At 42.0% G+C, this 20,777-nt stretch overlaps 1 protein-coding gene across 2 annotated transcripts in view; it reads left to right on the forward strand.

Moving 5' to 3' along the window:
• The window catches only part of dock1 (dedicator of cytokinesis 1), a 90,898-nt gene that overhangs the window by 62,764 nt on the left and 7,357 nt on the right, over positions 1-20,777 (forward strand). For both annotated transcript variants that reach the window (XM_086064804.1, XM_086064805.1), the window contains exons 28-44: positions 7,288-7,389; positions 9,030-9,124; positions 13,932-14,010; positions 14,372-14,472; positions 15,276-15,334; positions 15,595-15,743; positions 16,251-16,336; positions 16,407-16,563; positions 17,316-17,356; positions 17,432-17,522; positions 17,816-17,935; positions 18,032-18,121; positions 18,240-18,344; positions 18,953-19,094; positions 19,197-19,278; positions 19,963-20,047; positions 20,380-20,466. In XM_086064804.1, coding sequence (XP_085920930.1) covers positions 7,288-7,389; positions 9,030-9,124; positions 13,932-14,010; positions 14,372-14,472; positions 15,276-15,334; positions 15,595-15,743; positions 16,251-16,336; positions 16,407-16,563; positions 17,316-17,356; positions 17,432-17,522; positions 17,816-17,935; positions 18,032-18,121; positions 18,240-18,344; positions 18,953-19,094; positions 19,197-19,278; positions 19,963-20,047; positions 20,380-20,466 — 1,671 coding nt within the window. The remainder of the gene's footprint in view (positions 1-7,287; positions 7,390-9,029; positions 9,125-13,931; positions 14,011-14,371; positions 14,473-15,275; positions 15,335-15,594; positions 15,744-16,250; positions 16,337-16,406; positions 16,564-17,315; positions 17,357-17,431; positions 17,523-17,815; positions 17,936-18,031; positions 18,122-18,239; positions 18,345-18,952; positions 19,095-19,196; positions 19,279-19,962; positions 20,048-20,379; positions 20,467-20,777) is intronic.

Here is a 20,777-nt window from a genome sequence, read left to right on the forward strand (position 1 = left end):
TTTTCAGGTATCTGTGTTTTAATTGAATGTAAATTTTTCTGATGACTTGTTTTTACTTATACTTCCAACATTTGAAAACAGACATCTGTCATTTTTAATTCTTAATTTCTCATAAACCTCTGTTGATATCTTGATTGACATAAGGCTTTGATACACCAGTCGGACATCGTTAGGCCGTCTGATCAGTGTATAAATTACTATCGTAAAGTCGGATCGAGTTGGAATACTTTGGCGGAGAGCGTTTTCAGCAAATTCGACATGTTAAATCGGCGTCTGGGGCATTTGATCACTGTGATTGGCTGTTCAGCGCAAGGGGCAAGAAGAGAAAGTGATGAACGCGGATAAACAGTACTGATTAGAGGACTGGACCATTTTTTTCCCGCTCATTTTGCGCATCGTCACCCTGCTGTCCGCATTTGAACGTACAATGTCTGTCTGGACAGAAGATCGGGAAGATGACTTTGTCTCTTTGGTTCAAGAGAGACCGACCGGCATTGTATGATATTACTGTTAAAGGGTATGCTGACAAAGGTATGAAAGCCAAACTATGGCATGACATGGGGACGCGACTGGATATGGCAGGTAAGATTTACTTATATTCGATACTATGCAAAAAGCCGCAGGGTTTCATTCATGTGGCTGGACATCGTGAGAGAAAAAGTAACCGGTATGCATTGTTTACATTTTTATATCCCGTCCCCGTAAAGATGTTTTCGGTTGCCTTTAGGAATAATGACTAACGACGGCAATGGTATGGAGGGGAATTACTTCTCGCGCAAACACTGAAGGTACGTAATAGTCAGGGTCGGTGCGGTGTGTATTTACATCATTTTTCTACGCGACGTGCCGACATCACGGGGTAGGCGTCGGTGACATTTTGCCGACGTCGGATTGGTGTATCTAGGCCTTTATTGAGATCTTGTGGACTTATTAGGCTGGAAAAGCAATATTGACCCTGAGCAACGTGAACCAGGGAGCATTAAAGACCTTGTAAAGTCAATTGAGTGATCTGTTTCTAAATACATTATGCATGTTTCAAGATAATTTGCTGAAAACATGTAGAAAGGCAGAGAAGTGTAGACGGAGCAGTTAATTGTTTTTCACCATTTTGGTTTCACTGATTCCGAAACATTACCGGTTGTTGTTTTAATCGATTACTCCCGCCAACTGTGCGCCATGTAGACTGGCATTGCTCGGCCATTTCTCCATTCACCCTTGTTCTCCTTCACTCGCGCAGCACTTGCGTCACAGGACACCCGACTTCATTTGTGGCTGACTTTTGCAGTGTGTGTGATGTCAAACTAATTGCGTGGAGCGAGTTGGATGTTTTTGTTCTCCCACCCCCGCACCCTCTCCCCCTTGTACTTTTGCAGGGAAGCCCTTCCAAGCCTTAGGTACCATGGTAATGAGCTGCAGCTCTCCTGACTGTGTGTGTGTGTGTGTGTGTGTGTGTGTGTGTGTGTGTGTGCGTGTGCGTGTGCGTGTGCGTGTGCGTGTGCGTGTGCGTGTGCGTGTGCGTGTGCGTGTGCGTGTGCGTGTGTGTGTGTGTGCGTGTGGTACAATACTGAAAAGTTGAAATGTGAGAGATGACAGAGGCTTCTTGCATATTAGGAGGACATAAGGAGTTTAGGTATTGCTTTTACCTCCATGGGTTGGTTCATCAGTTCACAGTTGGCTGGTTTGTTTGGTTTGTTCAGTGGATTCTTTGTTAGTTGGTTGTTGGATTGTTGGTTCGTTTGTATGTGTATTGGTTTGTTTGTTCAATTGTTTTGCACGCTCGTGTTTTGGTTTATGTCATTGATTCATTGATTGTGGTTAGTTCATTAGTCCGCTGGTTTTATAGTCCATTCATTGGTTGATTCATGAGGTCTTTAGTTTGTAGTTGTTTTGATTTGTTCGTTCTCTTCTTGATTTCTTTGTTTGTTGGATTTACCACGTTTCCATAGGTTTCTTCTCATGTGAGCGTTGAAAGCCCATTGCATTATCTTTATGGACTAAAGCAGCGGTTCTTAACCCCGGTCCTCGAGTACCCCTATCCAGCCTGTTTTCCATGTCTCCAACAGCCAACACAGGTGTTTCAAACGATCAGATACTCGGCAAACTCTGCATGAAGCCTGATAACAATCCTCAGCTTTGTTGGCCGCAGGAGACATTGAAAACAGGCTGGATAGGGGGTACTCAAGGACCGAGGTTGAGAACCACTGGACTAAAGCATACGATCTGACATTTTTTCAATGCCAATCTGCCTGGTTATTGATCCGAGTTTCAGCTTTGATTCTGAACTGGCCTCCTATTTTCTCCAAGCGCTTGACCTTGGAGCACGCTGGTGACAACCACTCAGGGTTAATGGCTTTTTGTCTACTGGACTGTCCACCCCACCCCGAGATACGTTTGTTGGACCCGAGGAAAAGAAAAGCTTTGCCGTTTTCCTTTTTTTATTAGTTTGCGCTCAGCGATGTGCTTGTGTAAGCAAACAGTTTCTCAGCAGGATAAACCGCTGGAGTGTCTCCTCTCTCTTTTCCGCTATTGATTTCATTAGCTCAGAGCCAAGCCCTCAGGGGGAGCTTTCTTTATTCGACGTCCTTGTCACCCTGCGTGTGTAGCGTATGGAGAGCCGTGGGGTCAAAGGACCCTACATACTGTCCTGCTGAAGGGCCTGCAAATTGAATTATAGATATGGCCTGCTTCGTAATTTACAGAGATGCTCTCGTGCTCCGACCAAGAATATTATTGTACCAACTGCTGTGGAAACCATATTTTCGCCGCTCTGTGGTCATCACTCCGCTTCATATCAAACACGCCCTCCGAGATTTCCCCGGTTCATCCATGCGTAGCACACACCACTTTATAGTCCAGAGTGTCTGTATTGAGCTGAACCACAAGTGAGAGAGCAGTTCAGCGTGTCAAAGATGGATCTCTCAGAAAAAAAAAGGGAGATTCACTTTTAAGACAAGGCAGCATCCATCTAATATATGCGTTAGGTTGCCCATCTTCTGCAGCATTGAGATACGAGAAATTCATTCTGTGGCCACCTTCGAATGCCCCTTGTATGTCGGTTATGCGGAAAAACTGGTTTTCACTGCTCTTCCTTGATAAATATCCAATTTTCTGAAAAACAACTTCTCAGGCAGAAGGTTTTGTCAACTATATCAAATGGAAATGAGAAAATAATGCTCAATTGCTTTCGACACAAAACAGTGTGGGCAGTGAGTTGCTGGTATTCAACTTCACACTCCGGTCGCAGCTGGTAGGTCTCTGTCTCTGTTCCATTGTCAGTCGCCGGCAAATTACCGGGTCAACCGCCACTCCTTCCGACAACAGTCCCTAACTCGCCATACATGACCAATCATGCTAACGTCTTATGCAATTTAATTGGACAGTTGCTTCTTTCTAGTGTAGCTTATCGAAAGGTCAGTTGTCCCCCAACGTTGGCTGCAAGGCTAATACGTAGCGTTGCCTTTCTCGGACTGCCGCGTGGTAACAAATAGCCTCGGCAATTTGGCCCTGCAAGACTTGACAACACGATATTGACCGAGCCGGTGCCGCCTCCATCCATACAATCTGCTCCGCTGGCTGAGCAGCGGTCATTAACATCTTTTCCCCCCCAAACTCTCTGGCAAATTATGAATGCTTGGAACAGGCTACAAAACACAGCTGTTAAGTCTGCTTCGGTGTTTCTTTTTAGTGATTCTCAAATTAGGGGGCTTTGTAAGTTTTACTTTTGGGTCCCAGAAATAATTTAATTTGCTATATATATATACATACATATATATACACACATATATATATATATATATATATATATATATATACATAAGTGAAGTTTAACATCAGCTTTTTGCCTAAGTGAGAGTCACAATTCCACTCGCTAATCACTTTTCCCCCCCATTTCCACTATAACAATCCACCACCTTTTTGCCCCCTCGAGCACGAGACGGATATTGAGCCCCTCAGGATACAGTGATAGATGTCAGCTCTCAGCTTTGCTTTATTGTCGCTCGGTGGGAGAAATCAACTATATAAACACTGCAGCTCGATGGGCGGCCATTAGATGATTGACTTGGGATGTTGATGGATGGGTCGAGAAGGAAGAAGAAGCAAGTACAGTTTGTTCAGTCTCGGTGTGGAACTGGACAGCAGGATCCATTTAGCACAGAAATTAAATCCCCGTTACCATTTTCACGGTTGGTTTTGGTTAGCTGGTTCCTACTTTGATAAGTCAGTCAATTGGTGGATTAGCTAGTCAGTTCAGTCTGTTTGTAGGTTGGTTATTTGATTGGTTAGTCAGACAGTTTGTCGGTTACTCAGTCAGTTCACTCTGTTGATTTATTTGATTAGATCAGTTAGTTGGCCAGTCTGTTGGCTGGCTGATTGCTTCATTGCTCATTGCTTGATCATCAGCTTATCAGTTTGTCAGTAAGTGGCCTGTTGGTTGGTCAGTTGGGTAGTTGCGGTATTTGGCACGGCTATGTAAATGCACCGACGTATCGGAGGTTCTTGAGAGTATCGCCATACACCGCCTTCCCGATTGCGATTCCTCTTGGTGATGAGGTCGGGAATATGCGTGGCTCTGATGGGAAACAACAATCAAAGACTTGTTTGATGACGACAAGCTGTTTCGTCTTCATTTTCTTCACCTAATTGCTCGATCCGAAGTGTATAGCTAGCATGAAGGGCCGGCAGTAATTCCACCCCCCCCGCGTTTGCTTGGTTAATAAAAGCGCCGCAAACTTCAAAGCCTTCTTCACAAGTCCCCTCGCTACGCACTCTTGAAAACAGCAACAGGGTGTCTAAGCGCTGCTGCTCCTCTTCTCCTCAGCGGGAAATCCATCCGTGCGATAAGGATCCTGGTTAGCACATGTAACATGTGCGAAGCCTCAATGCAGGGCTTGCCATAAGGCTTGGGCATAAACCACTTAAGCTAACGGGCATGCACTGGCCAATCTTACTTTTTGATTTTATGCCCGTTATGTGCGGCCCGTGACTGATTCGTCAGCAGCCCAACCAACCTAATTGCCGCTGGAGGCGCTGGGATCAGCTGGCAAATCCTGATGACAAATTAAACGGAGGTGAGGGACCTGGCCGGCGTGCTAGCGAGCGGCCCCGCGCGCTGCTTTTTTTTTCCGAGAGAAAGGCTGCCAAGAGAAAGTATCCTGACGCTGTCACCCAGCCACAGTTAAGATCTAAACGCAGAACAGGAGCACATGTCGTACCAGATGTTCCGGCGTCACATGCAGAATAGAGATGCGAGGTGTGACAGCAAATATTGCAGGGATGCTGCTGTGCATTCTCAACGTGTATAGATAAGGGGGGGCCCGAGGGCTCATCTATCTGCTTTTACTACAGCGACAAAATCTTTAAGACCTTCCTTTGTTTGACTTTTTATGGACGCACAATGGATGGGCGCAAATAAGATAAATTGACCAAGAAATGTGAGGCTTTGGTGAGAATAAGACGACTCCCTCTTCAAAGGTAGACAACAAGGACAAGGACAGCCATTCCGTAACCCTAACCTTCACAAATTTTTATAACTTTTTGTTTTCAAGCTATTTTGGGGGTAAAATTTTACACATGTAGGCAGCAAATCCTTTGCGAGAAAAAAAGAAATAATATAGCGACAGCTGAATAAGTCGGTTGTGAAATATGGAGGACCAAAACTGCCAAAATTAAAAAATAAATAAATGACTAAATAAATGTATAAAAGTGAAACTAAAACCGGATATAAAAAATCGAATTCAAAAAATAAATATAACAAATAAGTATGAATAGCACAATATCCATTCAATTGAAATCATAGTATTGCACAAAATGTTTAATTCTTTACATTCTATTTTAATGTGTCACTGTTTTCATATAAGTAAAGGGGGGGGGGGTGCATTTCCATTCATTTTTATTAGAAAAGATCAATTAAATTTTTTAATAAGTGTTTTGAGTTATAAGCATGGTCTTGGAACAAATTGAACTCTTATAGTAAGACAACATTATATAAGTAGAGTAGTTCAAATTTGGTAGCAATCAGATAAAAACTACCTTGAAAATCCGTCTTTTGTATAACTCGAGGAAATGGTCCAATTGACCCTAAAATGGCTGCTTTAAACCAAAAACAAACTTCCTTTGTGTTTTTGGGCATGGGTTCTTAGGATTTTTATTTTATTTTTATTTTTTTAATTATTATTAACATGCATAGCAAATTGCATGTCACTAGTTGAAAGCAGCTTCAATGGCTGAGTTTTGAAAACACTGTCATATCAACCATGATACTTTTTGTTCGAGGTTGTGTGCCGCCAAAGTGCGTGCGTGGCTTCAAAAGTTTTTGGCAAAGCGATTGCACAGGATGTTGTTACCTGAGCTGCATACGCAATCCAGTTGCTCACACGCGGCTCATCTTGATCTCACCCTCGGTTTTAATTACACGTTCTTATCTGTGCGGAGTTTCTCTTGATTGTCTCCGTGATGCGCTCGCCCTCTCTGCAGCAATACAAATCATGCAAATGATTATTCAGATGCGTTTCTAATTGCCAGCCACATCATTTGCGGCCCGTTTAACTCTTAAGAGATCCGAGGGACATTTCGTGCCATTTAGTTTTTGTTCTCTTTTTGCCGTGTTGAATGAAACTGGGTGGAATTTTGCCAGAGGAAATGTTTTTTTTTTTAATGACCCCAAAATGGCAAAAGCTACACAATATGAAGCACATTGCACGTTTCCTCGCTACTGAAATAATTGTGTTTGATGAAATTCAGCAGTCTTTTCGAAGTTCATACTTATGTAATAAAGGTTTAAAATATTATCAGTCGAACGTGGTGAATATTTAAAGGCCATCATAAGAGTATAATTCCAACTCGTTGCCGTTTCTTTTATCACTTTTGATAGCTGATTAGAAAGGATTTGCTTTTAAAGCTCTGTAATCCGTCGGTTCTTTTTGGAGTTCTGAAGCAAAAACTACCTGTCAGCATTCAAAAGCTAATTGATGCGTTTGCTTTGTCCCTGGCCGGCACGTGACGGGCATCCGAACACCTCCGCTGCGCTCGGCCCGCCTATCTGCGCCGTGCAGCGATGCTAACCTGAGCCGGGCTAAGGCAGCCCTTAAGGGACATCGCAGGCTTTTCTAATCAGGCGAGACAAGGGGAGGCCGGCGGGTTAATGAGATGGCGCACGGCGCGGGAAGGAAGCGAGCGGTCCCCTCGCTTCCAAACTCCCGTCCAATCAAGTCTGCAAGTCCATCGGAATCGGTCCACTTTTGACCTAACACACTTCTTGTACTTGTTGTTGTTGTTGTTGTTGTGCAGGGGAGCTTCGTAGCCAGCATGACGGCCACGCTGAGGCAGATGGACGATTACCACTACACACATCTGATCAACACCTTCGGCAAAATAAGGAGCGACGTCGTGGTGAGTGCCAATAAGGATGACTTTCTGGTGTCATTTCTTTTTAAACTCACTCACTCACTCCCGGCCATTTTCACTAAAACAATCGCCTTCACTCCCGACTGTTTTACTGGATTTTTACTGATTTTGCAAAGCCCACAGAATTATGTTTCCTATTGCTAGAAAAAGATGAAACCTCCCAAAAGAAAGAATAAAGTCTCTTCTTTCATCAGGAAAAAAAAAGTATGTTTTCATCTGTTTCCGTTTTGCAGCAGTTAGAATTAGAATATTCGAGTAATTGAGGGTTTTTTTTTTGGGGGGGGGGGGGTCCTGGTCAATTTTGGTATAGTCTAAGATAAAAAAAAAAAACTTCTACATTTTGAAAAGTCTGATAAAGTGTTCAATAAATATGCTTTAAGACATTACAACAAAGTAAAGATTGGCATTTGTATTTAAAAAAAATGATGCTAATATCCCCACCCCTTTTTCGGAAAATGAAGTCAGCTTCAAAAAATCGGTTATCGGCCTCCTTGACTGCTAATAATCAGCATCGGTATCGGCCCTGAAAAAACCATATCGGTCTATCTCTACTATTTGCATTGGTGGGGAGCATCAGCACGCGCTGACCCTCACCGACTCGTGCAGTGGAACTTGAGCACAGAGCGCAAACTCTGTGACCTTGACTGTGTTCTCCTGAGAGGCCACCGTGAGGCTGTTGGCAAGACAAACAATCACTGCCAGAAAGCTGGAATCTTTGCACAGATTGATTGTTCCTCTCGCAGCCGTAGCCACATTTCAAAGCTGTCTGCATCTCACAGGAGGTTTTTTTTTTTCTTTTCCCTTCTACCTCCAAACACGCCACCTCAAATCCCTAAAAGATGCACCCCGGACTTTAGCACTTTGAAATTGCTTTCTTTCTTTTTGTCCTTGTTATTCTTGGGCTGAATAAATGGCCGTTTTCAGGGCTTTCCCATACTTTTTTCCTAAAACACTCACATAGCAGCATGAAATGTGGGTAGGCAGGTCTATCATGAATAGACTCTCAAGAGGGCATGTCTGAAAAGACACAGGAAGTCTGACATTTTGGTTCAAAGTGGCAATTTCAGACTCAATTTTGACTATTTCCAGCAGTCCTTCGGAGAAAAGGTACTTGTCGTCGAAATTTTGTCTGATTGTTGCCAATTTTAAAATCTCATATATTGGACTGACTTGTGTGTGAGGAACAGATGACAATTTCACTTAGCTTGTAGGTGCATCTTTGATAAGTTAGACCCTCCAAAAAAAAATGTTTATCCTCATGCCTGAAATGACACACAGAAAGTTAGCCATTTTGTCAAACTTGGTCATTTTCTGGTGCGTTTCAGAAGCGAACTCCTCTTGCAGAAACCTGCCCCAGTGTGGACATTTTTTTGTTAACCGAACTTGGCCACCCCTGCTGCGAGTTTTTCCATTTTTGTATGTTCAATAAATGGGAAAATAACGAGTTACAAAAAAAAGTGAACTCCTCATACAGATTGTTTTTCCAATTGCGACCCTATTTGAACCACATTAGACCAGACAGGTGACGGATGTATGACGCTCGATTAGGAACCATTTTGTTTCTTGTCATTGTTTGGTCATTTGCCATCGGGAAATTTCAACTACGGCGCAACTTTGTTTTGCAGGACTTCCTCATGGAAACCTTCATCATGTTTAAAGACCTCATCGGGAAGAACGTCTACCCCTCGGACTGGGTCATAATGAACATGATGCAAAACAAGTAAGTGGCACGCCGCTGTGGCCTTTCCAGTCCCAACGCTGACGTTGCTAAGGAACAGGAGTCAAAAGTGGGTTAGCGTGGCTGCGCCTTGTTTTCCTGCCTCCCCCGATCCCGCCATGCAAATATCAACACGAGGTCTCGTTCGGCAATCAGATGAGCAGACAGTAAACAATCGTATGAATTAATAAATGCTAATCTCGCAACTTTCTGCCCTGCCATCTTTTCTTACTTGGCGGCTCGTCGTCTTTTATTCATGCCAACCTGGCTTGGTGCCAGCGTGGTTGAAATATAAAACAAGCCGTGTGGTTTATTCAAGAGCTGCTTGTCACATGAAGTTAAGGCAAGTAGTTATAAAGGTGTTGTTTTTCCTTTAGCAGTCGATCTGTATTTTAGCGCCGTTTAGCAAACCGCTGCCGTCACCGCTTATCGCCGCCAGGTTGCACAGGGATGTGACCGCAACTTTATTTTGCTTTACTTAACCACAAACTTTACAAGAACAAATGTACGTTCTCACTCACCACACTCTCCTAATTTTCTTCTTGTTCACGACTACAATGCATCGTAGCTGTGTGACGTCTTGCACAAAATTACCTCTCGTTGTTCATTAGAGGTCTGAATGTCCCCTAGGTAACCTCCTGTCTTTGTTTGTTCTTGCGCTTAATTAGCACATGTTGGCTTAAGCTTCCTCACAGGGATGGGAAGAAGATTGCGCAACATGTTTTTTTTTTTTTTTTTCATTTTAACTTTCTAAGTCAACACTTGCATGTCCGTTTTTGCCTCGTCGGCCGAATGCGCTCCCTCGCAGGCTAGTTTGATAGTTACAGTAAGTTGCTGCTGATGTGCTGAATCACTAATCTATGGTAAGTCATCCTCCTCCTCCTCCTCTTCATCATCATCATCATCATCATCACGTTCCTCTTTGGGCCTCCATTTTGTTCTCACAGCTGCGGCAACCCAGAGACATCATTAGCAGATTGGGGTAAAATTAGAATAATGAGAGCAGGATTCAACTTCGTGCATTTGCAATGTTGCCACTTTGTGCGAAGGAAAACATTTGAGCTAAATGCCGCTTAATCATAACGTTTGGCAAGAATATTTAATTTTTCCTGAGGAAAACACATTAAAACCCTGACAGTTTTTCAAAGACATGATACGAAAAACAATGACCCCCATACAGTGTCGTTGACGTTTTTTATTTGTCGGATGGAATCCACAAATTTACTGCCGCCAACTTGGAGAAAGTTTATATTACATTTGTGAGGAAAGAAAAAAGATCCAGGTCATGACGAGATGCCTGTTTGACATCTTTGCTTTCATCTCCGCCTTTGATCAGAAACCAGATTTTATCAAATCGTTACCAAATTTAACCAGGAAAGCGAGACAAGATGACCAACGATAAATTGAATTGCAAGGCTTTTTTTGTTTTTTTATTGCGTGTGGGTGGAGCATGATGATGATGTAGTTTGATGACAATTTCGCCCCTTTTTAGATGTCCTTCGTTGATCAGCTTCATCCAAGAGAATGTGTCCATTCGCAGCCAAAGTATGCGAGAATTTTCGTCTGCGCGAGCGGCGGCAAAGTTTGAGCAAATCATTGTCACATGAGCGCCAGAGTCTTGTTGCAAGCACGTCGATGGCTAAAAGGGGACGGCGCATTCATCATTCATCGCCTGAAACGGAGCTAATCGCCTTAATAAATTGATCTGATAACAAAGCCTTGTGACCTTCCCGTTATCTCTTAGCGCGCAACTTTCTTCCTAGCCGGCGTTCGCTCGCCCATAGATGGGGATCATTACCCAAGATGCTCTCTGAACTCAATTAGCAAGTATGATCTGCTGATAAATGTTCATTAGCATACGTGGCTGCAAGGGGAAGGAAGGAAGGTGGTTGCGGGGACGAGGGTTGATATGCGACGGCAGCCCGACATACATTGAGGATTCAAAATGGCGGCCATCCATCAGCGATAATGAGATGATTTCACCGACGGCGCCGCATTGATTGAGCATATTTATCATAATGATGACACGCGCGTACTGGAGCCAAATGGCTCTTAATGCCGAGGGGTGGCTCCAAAGCACTAAAGGTTCCATTATTAGTGGTGGTGTTACTGTGACGACTTGAGCTGCATCTTAAAGGTGATGTCAAGTACAACAACAAAAACCGTGAAAAATAAGTTGAACGCTACACGTCGATGCCACAGGTGAGTACTACATAATTATCTGCAATTATCTTGAAAGGTCCAAGTTGCGAACTTGTCTGTCGACCTGCTCACTCGACCATTGAAAAGCAATTAGCAAAGGCAGAATCCAACCCAAGGCATGTTAAGGGCCGCACTCTCATTTGAATAACATTTCATCCTGACAAGGCGTTTTATTGATATTTAATTCTATTTATATATTTATTTTTGTATTTATATTTATTTATATAATTTTTTCATCTCATTTTTTATTTTTGTATTAATTTTTTCTTTCATTAATTTATTTATGGATATATATATTTTGTTGTGTTTATTTTCACTTTTATTTATTTATTTATTTATTTATACATTTATTTGTTTTTAATTTTGTCAGTTTTGGTCTGCCATTTTGTTTTGAAACGGCCAATTTTACCCAATTTGGAGGACATGTACTAGACAGATCTCTAGTGTGTTAGTGGGTCGCCTCTCGGAATTTGGGGAAAATTCATCCCGTCCGTTCTGTGGAACAATGTTTGATAAATCATTTCTAATTTCTTTCCAACTGCCTTTCAAATGGCCTTTTTTAGAGCGTTTCAGTCGCGATGATGGTCCCTTCTATTTTTGTCCGCCTCATTAGTTGTTTTTTTCTCCCTACATTTGTAATTAATGGCAGGATGTGCTCTCGGTGGAACTGTCCTGTCTTTAATTCCCTTTTTCTCCAAGCCTTCCCCTTTAAGCCAATTACGTGTCTGCGCTCAGGCAGATTGCTGGCTTCAAACAGGCGTTCAAGTGCCGGAACTTAATATTATAATTATACCTTCGCCTCCTATGTTTCAATTTGGATGAATTTCTTTTCTTTCTTTCTTTTTTTTTGGGCTCAAGTTCAAAGCATTGCTTTTAAAAAAAAAAGTCCGCTTAGCTTTAAGCTAACGAACAATGCAAAACGTCATAGACATGCTAACGAATAACATCTACGCGGCGATGGCAAGACTTTTTAGTTTCGTCATTTTATGTGGGTGTAGACGTGTCAATCACCAGTAGAGCCGCACAAAAAAAAATCTCAAGAAAAACCATGCCTGAAAAGACAGAGGAAGTCAACCAAAAGTCTCAAATTTAGTGGCATGACACCTGTTTGCTTTTGTCTACCCTCCTTCGTTAAATGCTGCTTAAATATCCCGTCTTAATATTTCCCAGCAGGCGGGGTGCAGCCATTGGAAAGCCATTCTAGCATTAGCCCCGCCGTTAAATATCAGCTATATTGGCATGTGCACGGCAGCGGAAAATTGAGTGAGGCGTTCATACGTCATTGTGGTAAAAGTCTTAAGCGCTGAGCAGGACGGGATTTTTTTTTTATTATTATTTTTTTATTATTTTTAGGGCCAGGGGGATGGATCCGTAGAAAGTGACTGCGTAAGGCTAATCCCGAGGTGTTCCGTGACACTTGGTAACCTTTGCCAGTCATGATTAAGGTGACTTTTAATATGTATGGCCCGGATAGTTTCCAGGGTGGGACATGAATCATGTATCGTGTCATTATTGGCATTTATTCACGTTCAAGGTCAAGCACAGTCTTGGTCAAAGTGTGAACGTGGTTAAAAACACTCTTCAACCACTTATTTACCAATTTACCTATTTTCGTTTTTTAAGTCATAGTTGTCATCATTTTTTTCGGAGGAGCATGGCGGTGAAGATTTTTCCCCACAAAGTGAAAAATTTTCCCTCAGCTTCCCTGCCAGATTGACTTACTCCAGCATTACGTCTCGACGCCTCTTTATTGGACGCTCGTGAAAACCCTGACAGTCGACCTTGCTTCCCCTCGCCATCTTTCACGCATCTTTCCTGCGACGAATTACCGCAACCCCCGTGGACTGCTCCTTCCATAAAATAATCCACTTTATTGAGAACGTTTTTTATTTGGCGGAGGGGGGGGGGGTTGAGTTAAATAAAGCCTCCGCCAGCCTTTTAAAAGCTTCGTACCGTTGAAGTTATTAACTTTTAATTGCAGGACATCACAGCGGATTAGCTCGTCAGACGCTGTTGTCGCGGCACGCTTTCTCCCGCCCCGCGCACCTTCTGCTTGGCCGTCTGGACGCCACGAGCTGCTTCACTCACTGCACTTGATTCATTTATGGCGATGGCGGTGGGAGATTATATAATCAACATAGTCATTTCCAAAGTGACTTCAAAAAGACAAAAAAAGAAACTCAAATAAATACATGGATAAATAAAAAGGACAAGGTGGGAAAAGTTTTGAAATGATTTCAACACAAGCTGGCATTTGAACAGGGGTGTGTAGACTTTTTAGAGCTGCTGTAACTGATTGATGACTGTCTTGGTGTTACAAAGTGGCCCGTTTGACTTTGGATTTGCTCAGTTGGGTGAAACGAGCTTTTTAGTCCTTTGGCATTTGCGAGACGTGCCACTCGGAATCACTTTTGGCTCTTTTGTTTTACAAGGCAAAGTAGTTTGAGTGGAAAGTGACCTTTCATGCCGCACAAAGGGGAACAAAATGCGATTATAAGTATGGAGTTTTTTTAATCCCCTTTTTTTTTTTTTTGCTGTTTTTTTTAAGGAGCACACATTTATCAGATGTGAGCAGCAAACACTTTTTGTGTGTCTCTTATCTGTGCAGGGTCTTCCTGCGGGCCATTAATCAGTATGCGGCCGTGCTCAACAAGAAATTTCTGGATCAGACCAACTTTGAGCTGCAGGTATGAGATGAACTCCCCCACACCTTTATTTTTTTCATTCAAATGGTGCCTTCTGATAAGAGTTTAACCTCGGGGAAAAATCGGATCACTTTTATTTCATGGCACCGCTGTATGTATAATTTTAGTCTGTTATGAACAGAAAGTTGTATTGAGGGAAAAAATTGCTGAGAATGATTTTGTTATATCTGACAAAAACGTTCAACTGCGTTTTTTTTTCTTTTTTCTGGGTGACAAAATAAATGGACCTTAAAGTCTAATTTAGAATGTTGTGACACGGAATGGTATTGTTGTACAAGTCCATTTTTTGCCGCTCTGCCTCACATCTTCTCTGTTTGTTTGTTTGTTTCTTTCTTTCTTTTAGTTATGGAACAACTACTTCCACCTGGCCGTGGCCTTTCTCACGCAGGAGTCGCTGCAGCTGGAGAACTTCTCCAGTGACAAGCGGTCCAAAATCTGCCACAAGTCAGTCGTGCAGCTTTTAAGCTTTACAAAGTCACATGCAGATTTGCTCTCGTTTCAATTGCATTTGTACCACAATGTTAAAATGTTAAATGTGCTTCTTTTTAAAAATAGATAAAAAAATAAATAAAAATGTTGTATTTATGTCATATATGTTGGGGCTTCTTGTCCAAATCATGTTTGTAAATTAGTTCTCAAACATTTTACCTGGTTAAATAAAGGTTATATATATATATATATATATATATATATATATATATATATATATATATATATATATATATATATATATATATATATATTAATTATAATTTAATAAATATTTAAACACAACATTAATAAATACATAATGTGCTTATATCTGTACTAATAAAAGTTGCATTGAGAATGGATTTTTTTTCTTTTTCTTTTCTTTTTTCCTTTTTTTTCTAAGAGCTCAGTATTGTTCATTCGGAAATGTCATCATCATTGCTCTTTATTTTTTTTATTTATTTTTTTAAATATATATATATATATATATATATATATATATATATATATATATATATATATATATACATATATACATTTTTTTTTTGTATGTGGGTGAGAATGTGTATGTGCGTGTGTGCGTGCGTGTATTTGTTAGCTCACCAAAAACCGAAAAAAATTGAGAATTGATTTTAATTAAATGTGTTTAAGATGAAAATGTGCTTTTAATGTTTTAATTAATGTTTCAAAATAGTTCAAATTAATTAGAAAATTTAGACTCGAATACAGAAATGAGCTTTTTTTTTTAAACCTTTTTATGCGGATGATGTTTCCAGGTACCAGGACATGCGGCGGCAAATCGGCTTCGAGATCCGGGATATGTGGTACAATCTAGGTAATTTCACAGGCACACTGTTTTGTTTTGTTTTTTTGGCTATTGATCGCACTCCGTGTTTCGCCATTGCAACCAATAACTGCTGTCAAATGTGGAAAAATGTACTTTTAATTGGCTCATGTTTTGTCCAGAGAGGCACAAGTGGAGGCCATTAAGAATTCTGTAGCTGAGCTTCCCTTAAATGCACCTTATTCCTTTATCACAGATGTTTACCTTATCGCCTTTTAATGCAAATGATGTGTCCCCTTGAATCCAAAAAGGGCCCCACAAAATCAAATTCATCCCCGAGATGGTGGGCCCCATCCTGGAAATGACGCTGGTCCCAGAGATCGAGTTGCGAAAGGCCACCATCGCCATCTTCTTCGACATGATGCAGTGCGAGTTCCACTTCACGTGCAGCTTCCAGAGGGTACGCCTGGGATTTCTTTTTCTTTTCTTTTTTTTTTTATACCATACATTACTATAGATTTCCAATTTTGAAATGAATGAAAAAGACATACAGTAAGTGCGCTGTATTGCTACTGCACTGCAATGACATGGGAGTGGAAGGGGGGTGTCTGGTACGGGAATGTGGGGGAAAATAAACGGCGTGTAGCCGCGAGCTGACTTGTAATTGGGCAAATCTCATTTTGTGTTGTGTTGTGCCACGATTATCAACAGTGGCGCCGAGAGCAACCTAATGTTCTGCCTCGTTACGGCATAAAACGAAGCTTTTCTGCATGAGGGAAATCCACTTTGCTGCGCATGTTCTGTGTGTGTGTCTGTGTGTGTGTGTGTGTGTGTGTGTGTGTGCACGTAGGCGCCATGAAATGAACACCGTTTTTGCGGGGGATGCGTTCCAGACACACCTGCGACAAATGAAAATCTTGCCATGGAGAGATAAAAAAAAAAATGCTTTCAACACATTTGATTGCAGTTTGAGAACGAGATCATCACCAAGCTGGATCACGAGGTGGAGGGCGGCCGCGGGGACGAGCAGTACAAAGTCCTCTTCCAGAAAATGTGAGTGCGCGTGCCGGCATTGCGCCTGTAGATGGCGCTGAAACGCTAACACTCTTGAGTCCATCTCCAGTTTACTGGAGCACTGCCGGAAGCACAAGTACTTGGCCAAAAGCGGCGAGAATTTTGTCACCCTGGTGGTGCGCCTGCTGGAGCGCCTGCTGGACTACCGCACCATCATGCACGACGAGAACAAGGAGAACCGCATGAGCTGCACCGTCAACGTGCTGGTCAGTTGATTGATTGATCGTTATAAAGATGATTGATTGATGTGCTTTTTCTTTTCATTAGAAGGGAGAAAAATTGCTTATAATTTTTTGGTTAAAAAAATAAATAATAATAATAATATTAAGGCAGCTGTGCAAGGGCATAATGAGGCGGACCGTCCTGCTAACGGGATGCTGATGTGTGAAGTATGAGGAGGGTATCGATGTGGTAGCACAGAAATCATTGAAACAGTTTATTTTAATAAAATAAATAAAAGGCTTATAAATATTCATTTTTTTTTTTTTATTATATTGGTTTTTGAGAATGTTACTGTTGTTTTGATGTCTGTTAATGTTAAAAAATGTAAATAATATATATAATGTAATAATAAAAAATGCTTATTTTGTTTTCATGTAAATAAAATGTATAAAAATAAGACCTGTATAATTATTTTGTCATATTGTAAATATTTTTCTTATTACATAATTTTATTGATTATTATTATTATTTTTATTATTATTATTATTAAATATTAAGAATTGTTAACCATAAAAATTACAATATGCTCTTAATTGTCTTGACATAAAAATGAAAATTTAATGATAATTTTAATAAGAATTGAAAAATGTACTATTTAAATAATAACAAAAAAGCTTTTTTTATTGCCATGTAAATAAAATAAGTATGGAACGTGTCCAATGCTCTTTGAAGTCATCTTACTTGAACAATCCAAACCTATTTAGTGCCTTTGAATGACGACCTTTTCCTTCCACAGAACTTTTACAAGGAGATTGACCGAGAGGAAATGTACATCAGGTAAGCGTTTCCTTCTTTCATGACGACAGTTGGATTACACTTGATTTTTTTTTCTTTTCCTTTTCCTTCCGAAAGGTATTTGTATAAGCTGTGCGACCTCCACAAGGAGTGCGACAACTACACGGAGGCGGCTTACACGCTGCTGCTGCACGCCAAGTTGCTCAAGGTATATATGTCTTTAACTAAGTGTTTATTTCTTACAACAAAAAAACGGAGTTAGCCCACTCTAGCGCTCAGCGGCACATTTGTGGCTCTACAAGGCGCGCGGATGGCGGGCGAGGTCAGCAACGGATCAACAGAAATCCTTTTAGCATGTAAATGGCGCGCTCGGCTGTCGGGAAATCAATAAGGAGCGGCAGCGAAATGGATCGCATTTGTTCCAATTTTGAAAGCAGTCCAACCTTATTGCGTGGCGTTGATGATGAAACAGGAACGCCATCCGCTGCCCCTTTTTTCCAGTGGTCTGACGAGGCGTGCGCCGCCCACCTGACCCAGCGAGACGGCTACCAGGCCGCCACTCAAGGCCAACTCAAGGACCAGCTCTACCAGCAGATTATCGGTTACTTTGACAAGGGCAAGGTCAGCGGCACACACTTCGTTGATCACCTTGTATAGTTTCATTTTTCTTTTGTTTTGTTTTGTCATTTATAATTTGTGTGTGCTTGTGTCTTCCAGATGTGGGAGGAAGCCATCATCCTGGGGAAGGAGCTAGCCGAGCAGTACGAAAATGAAATGTTCGACTTTGAGCAGCTTAGCGCATCCCTGGTACATTTGTTTTGAAATTGAATTGGCCAAAAAATGATAAATACGAGCAAGGTGACCGTACGACATTCCGCATCTGCGATGGCGCACGTTTGACCCGCACACGCACATCCGTTCGCAGCGCAAGCAGGCGCAGTTCTACGAGAACATCGTCAAGGTGATCCGGCCCAAACCCGACTACTTCGCTGTGGGCTACTACGGCGTCGGCTTCCCGTCCTTCCTGCGGGTGAGTTAGCGAGTTAGCGAGGCAAGCGTTTGTAGCATTGATATGGTAAAAAACAATCGCAAACGTTTTTTTTGTAGTTGATGATGTCTTCACTCAGTCGACATGATATCACTTGAACACACCATTTTATCCTATTAATGGAAGAGTTCCAGCAACTTTATTTAAAGCGGCAGTGTCACCCCCCCCCCCCCCCCCATAAAAAAAGTCCTGAAGGTCCACTTTGAAGAACAGTTCTTCTCGGGTCGCACTTTGATTCTTTCATGTGTCCTCGCAGACGGCAAATTGCGCTCGTCTCATCTTGGGCTCTATTGAAACTCCTCCCTCTCCTCCCTTCCTCGTCGTCCTTGTCTGGCTGCCGACCGAGTCTCTGATGCTCGGCCCGGTCGCCTACTGGTCGAGTCGTAAAGTAGGACAGAGGACTTTTATTTTCACATCATCCAGAAAGAAAAAAATCGGTTATAAAAAGACCCCCAAAAATTAAATAAAATAAATTAATTAATTAATTTATTAAATAATAAATAATAATCGTAATAATAAAAATAAAAATAAATAAAACAAATAATAATAAATACAATAAAATAATTAATAAATAAATTGTCTCCCTCCAGAACAAAATGTTCATCTACCGCGGCAAGGAGTACGAGCGCTGGGAGGACTTTGAGGCCCGTCTCCTCACGCAGTTCCCCAACGCCGAGAAGATGAAGACCACCACGCCACCCAGCGATGACATCAAAAATTCCCACGGACAGTGTATCCTCAATCCAGCAACTCATCCAATTCCGTTGTTTAAAAAAAAAATGAATGTTGCCACATTTTTATTTGTATTACATTCCTTGATGTGTCTGCGTAAAGACGTCCAGTGTTTCACGGTGAAACCCATCCTGGATTTACCCGCCAAATTCCACAACAAGCCCGTGGCGGAACAAATCCTCAGGTAAAAATATATTTGCAACAAACCGTATGGAGTAATACCTCAAATTCACGGCCTTGATGAATACTTTCCAAATATGTTACTTATTTGCCTGTATGCCATTCTTTGATGACATCGTGACCAAAATACATTTTGTTCAAGTCGAAGGTGGACTTTGTGGAATGTTCGGGACTTTCTGACTTGCCTGATTCGCACACACGCGTCGCTCAAGCGTGTAAATTCCCTTGCATATGCGAGCCACCGAATGCATCGGTGGGCATAATTAAAAGGGGGATGTTTACCCGTGGAAACCTTTATGCAAATACACCTGGACGACAGCTTTTATCGCGCGGCTGCATGGCCGCTGGCCCCCTTTGCTTGCCTTATTTGCTCGCCGCCATATTAGCATGCGCTGACCCTGGCCTCGGTCACGGCAGCGGCCAGTTTTTCAAAAGCCACACTCTTTCACCTGGCTTTGTCCGAGTGCCCCGTGGGCTTAATTAGGCCGGCGGTGCGTTAAATTGGCTCCGTTAATAATCTGTTTATTAGATCAAGAAGTTGCCGCCACGCTTTCCCGCTTCATTTGGGTTCCCTCTTAAGTTGATTAAAAGGCGCGGAGCTCAGACGTCTGCTCGGCGACTCCGTTCCGAGACACCTTGTGTCGTTTGTGAATCATTTTCTCCTCTCGTCTCTCTCTCTCTCTCAAAGCTTCTACACGGTAAATGAAGTCCATAAATTCCAGTATTCGCGACCGGTGAGGAAAGGCGAGAAGGACCCGGACAACGAGTTTTCAGTAAGTATTGGATTCAGTTCCATTTAGAGACAGATGATGACATAATAACTGAAATACTTTCTTAGTGAAAGGTCAAAAATGTATTTGCAACAAACCACATCGAGTAATACCTCAAACTAAAGCTCTTGATGGGGGCTTTCCAGATATGTTATTCTAATTTTCCCTCATGATGAAAATATCTTAACCTCATCAAGTAACCCCTCAAATTAAAACTCTTGAAAAGGGCCTTCCAGACTTGTAATTATTTTCTTACTTGGTGCTCATCAACAGTTGAAATGTTGTCCCCGCATCTGTAATCAACAGCCTGCTTGTGTTTTGTTTTGGTGTTTCAGAACATGTGGATCGAGCGGACCACGTACACGACGGCCTACAAGCTGCCGGGCATCCTGCGCTGGTTCGAAGTCAAGTCCGTGTGTACGGTGAGTTGTGGCTCAGCCTAATCTGATGAAGATGTCCAGCCCGCCGATCGATGGACGCGATTAAGCCTTCGAGACGGCCGTATTGACGGCATCGCGAGACAGTGGATACGTCCCCTCCATTCAGCGGGACACGTTTTCGTTTGAAGCTTGTTTACAGCGAGCATAGCTGCGCACAAAGACAATCAAAGCGCTCGCTTTTGTTTTGCATTTTTGTGAAAGTGAAGTTTCAAACAAACACAAAAGCACTATTATGGAGAAATACAGAAAAAAAAAAAGAATTTTAAAATTGAATTTTTTTTATTGCTATTCTA

This window comes from Leptonotus elevatus, chromosome 20 (genome assembly GCF_054856555.1).
Source record: "Leptonotus elevatus isolate MCC_2025b chromosome 20, RoL_Lele_1.0, whole genome shotgun sequence".
NCBI classification, from domain to species: domain Eukaryota; kingdom Metazoa; phylum Chordata; class Actinopteri; order Syngnathiformes; family Syngnathidae; genus Leptonotus; species Leptonotus elevatus.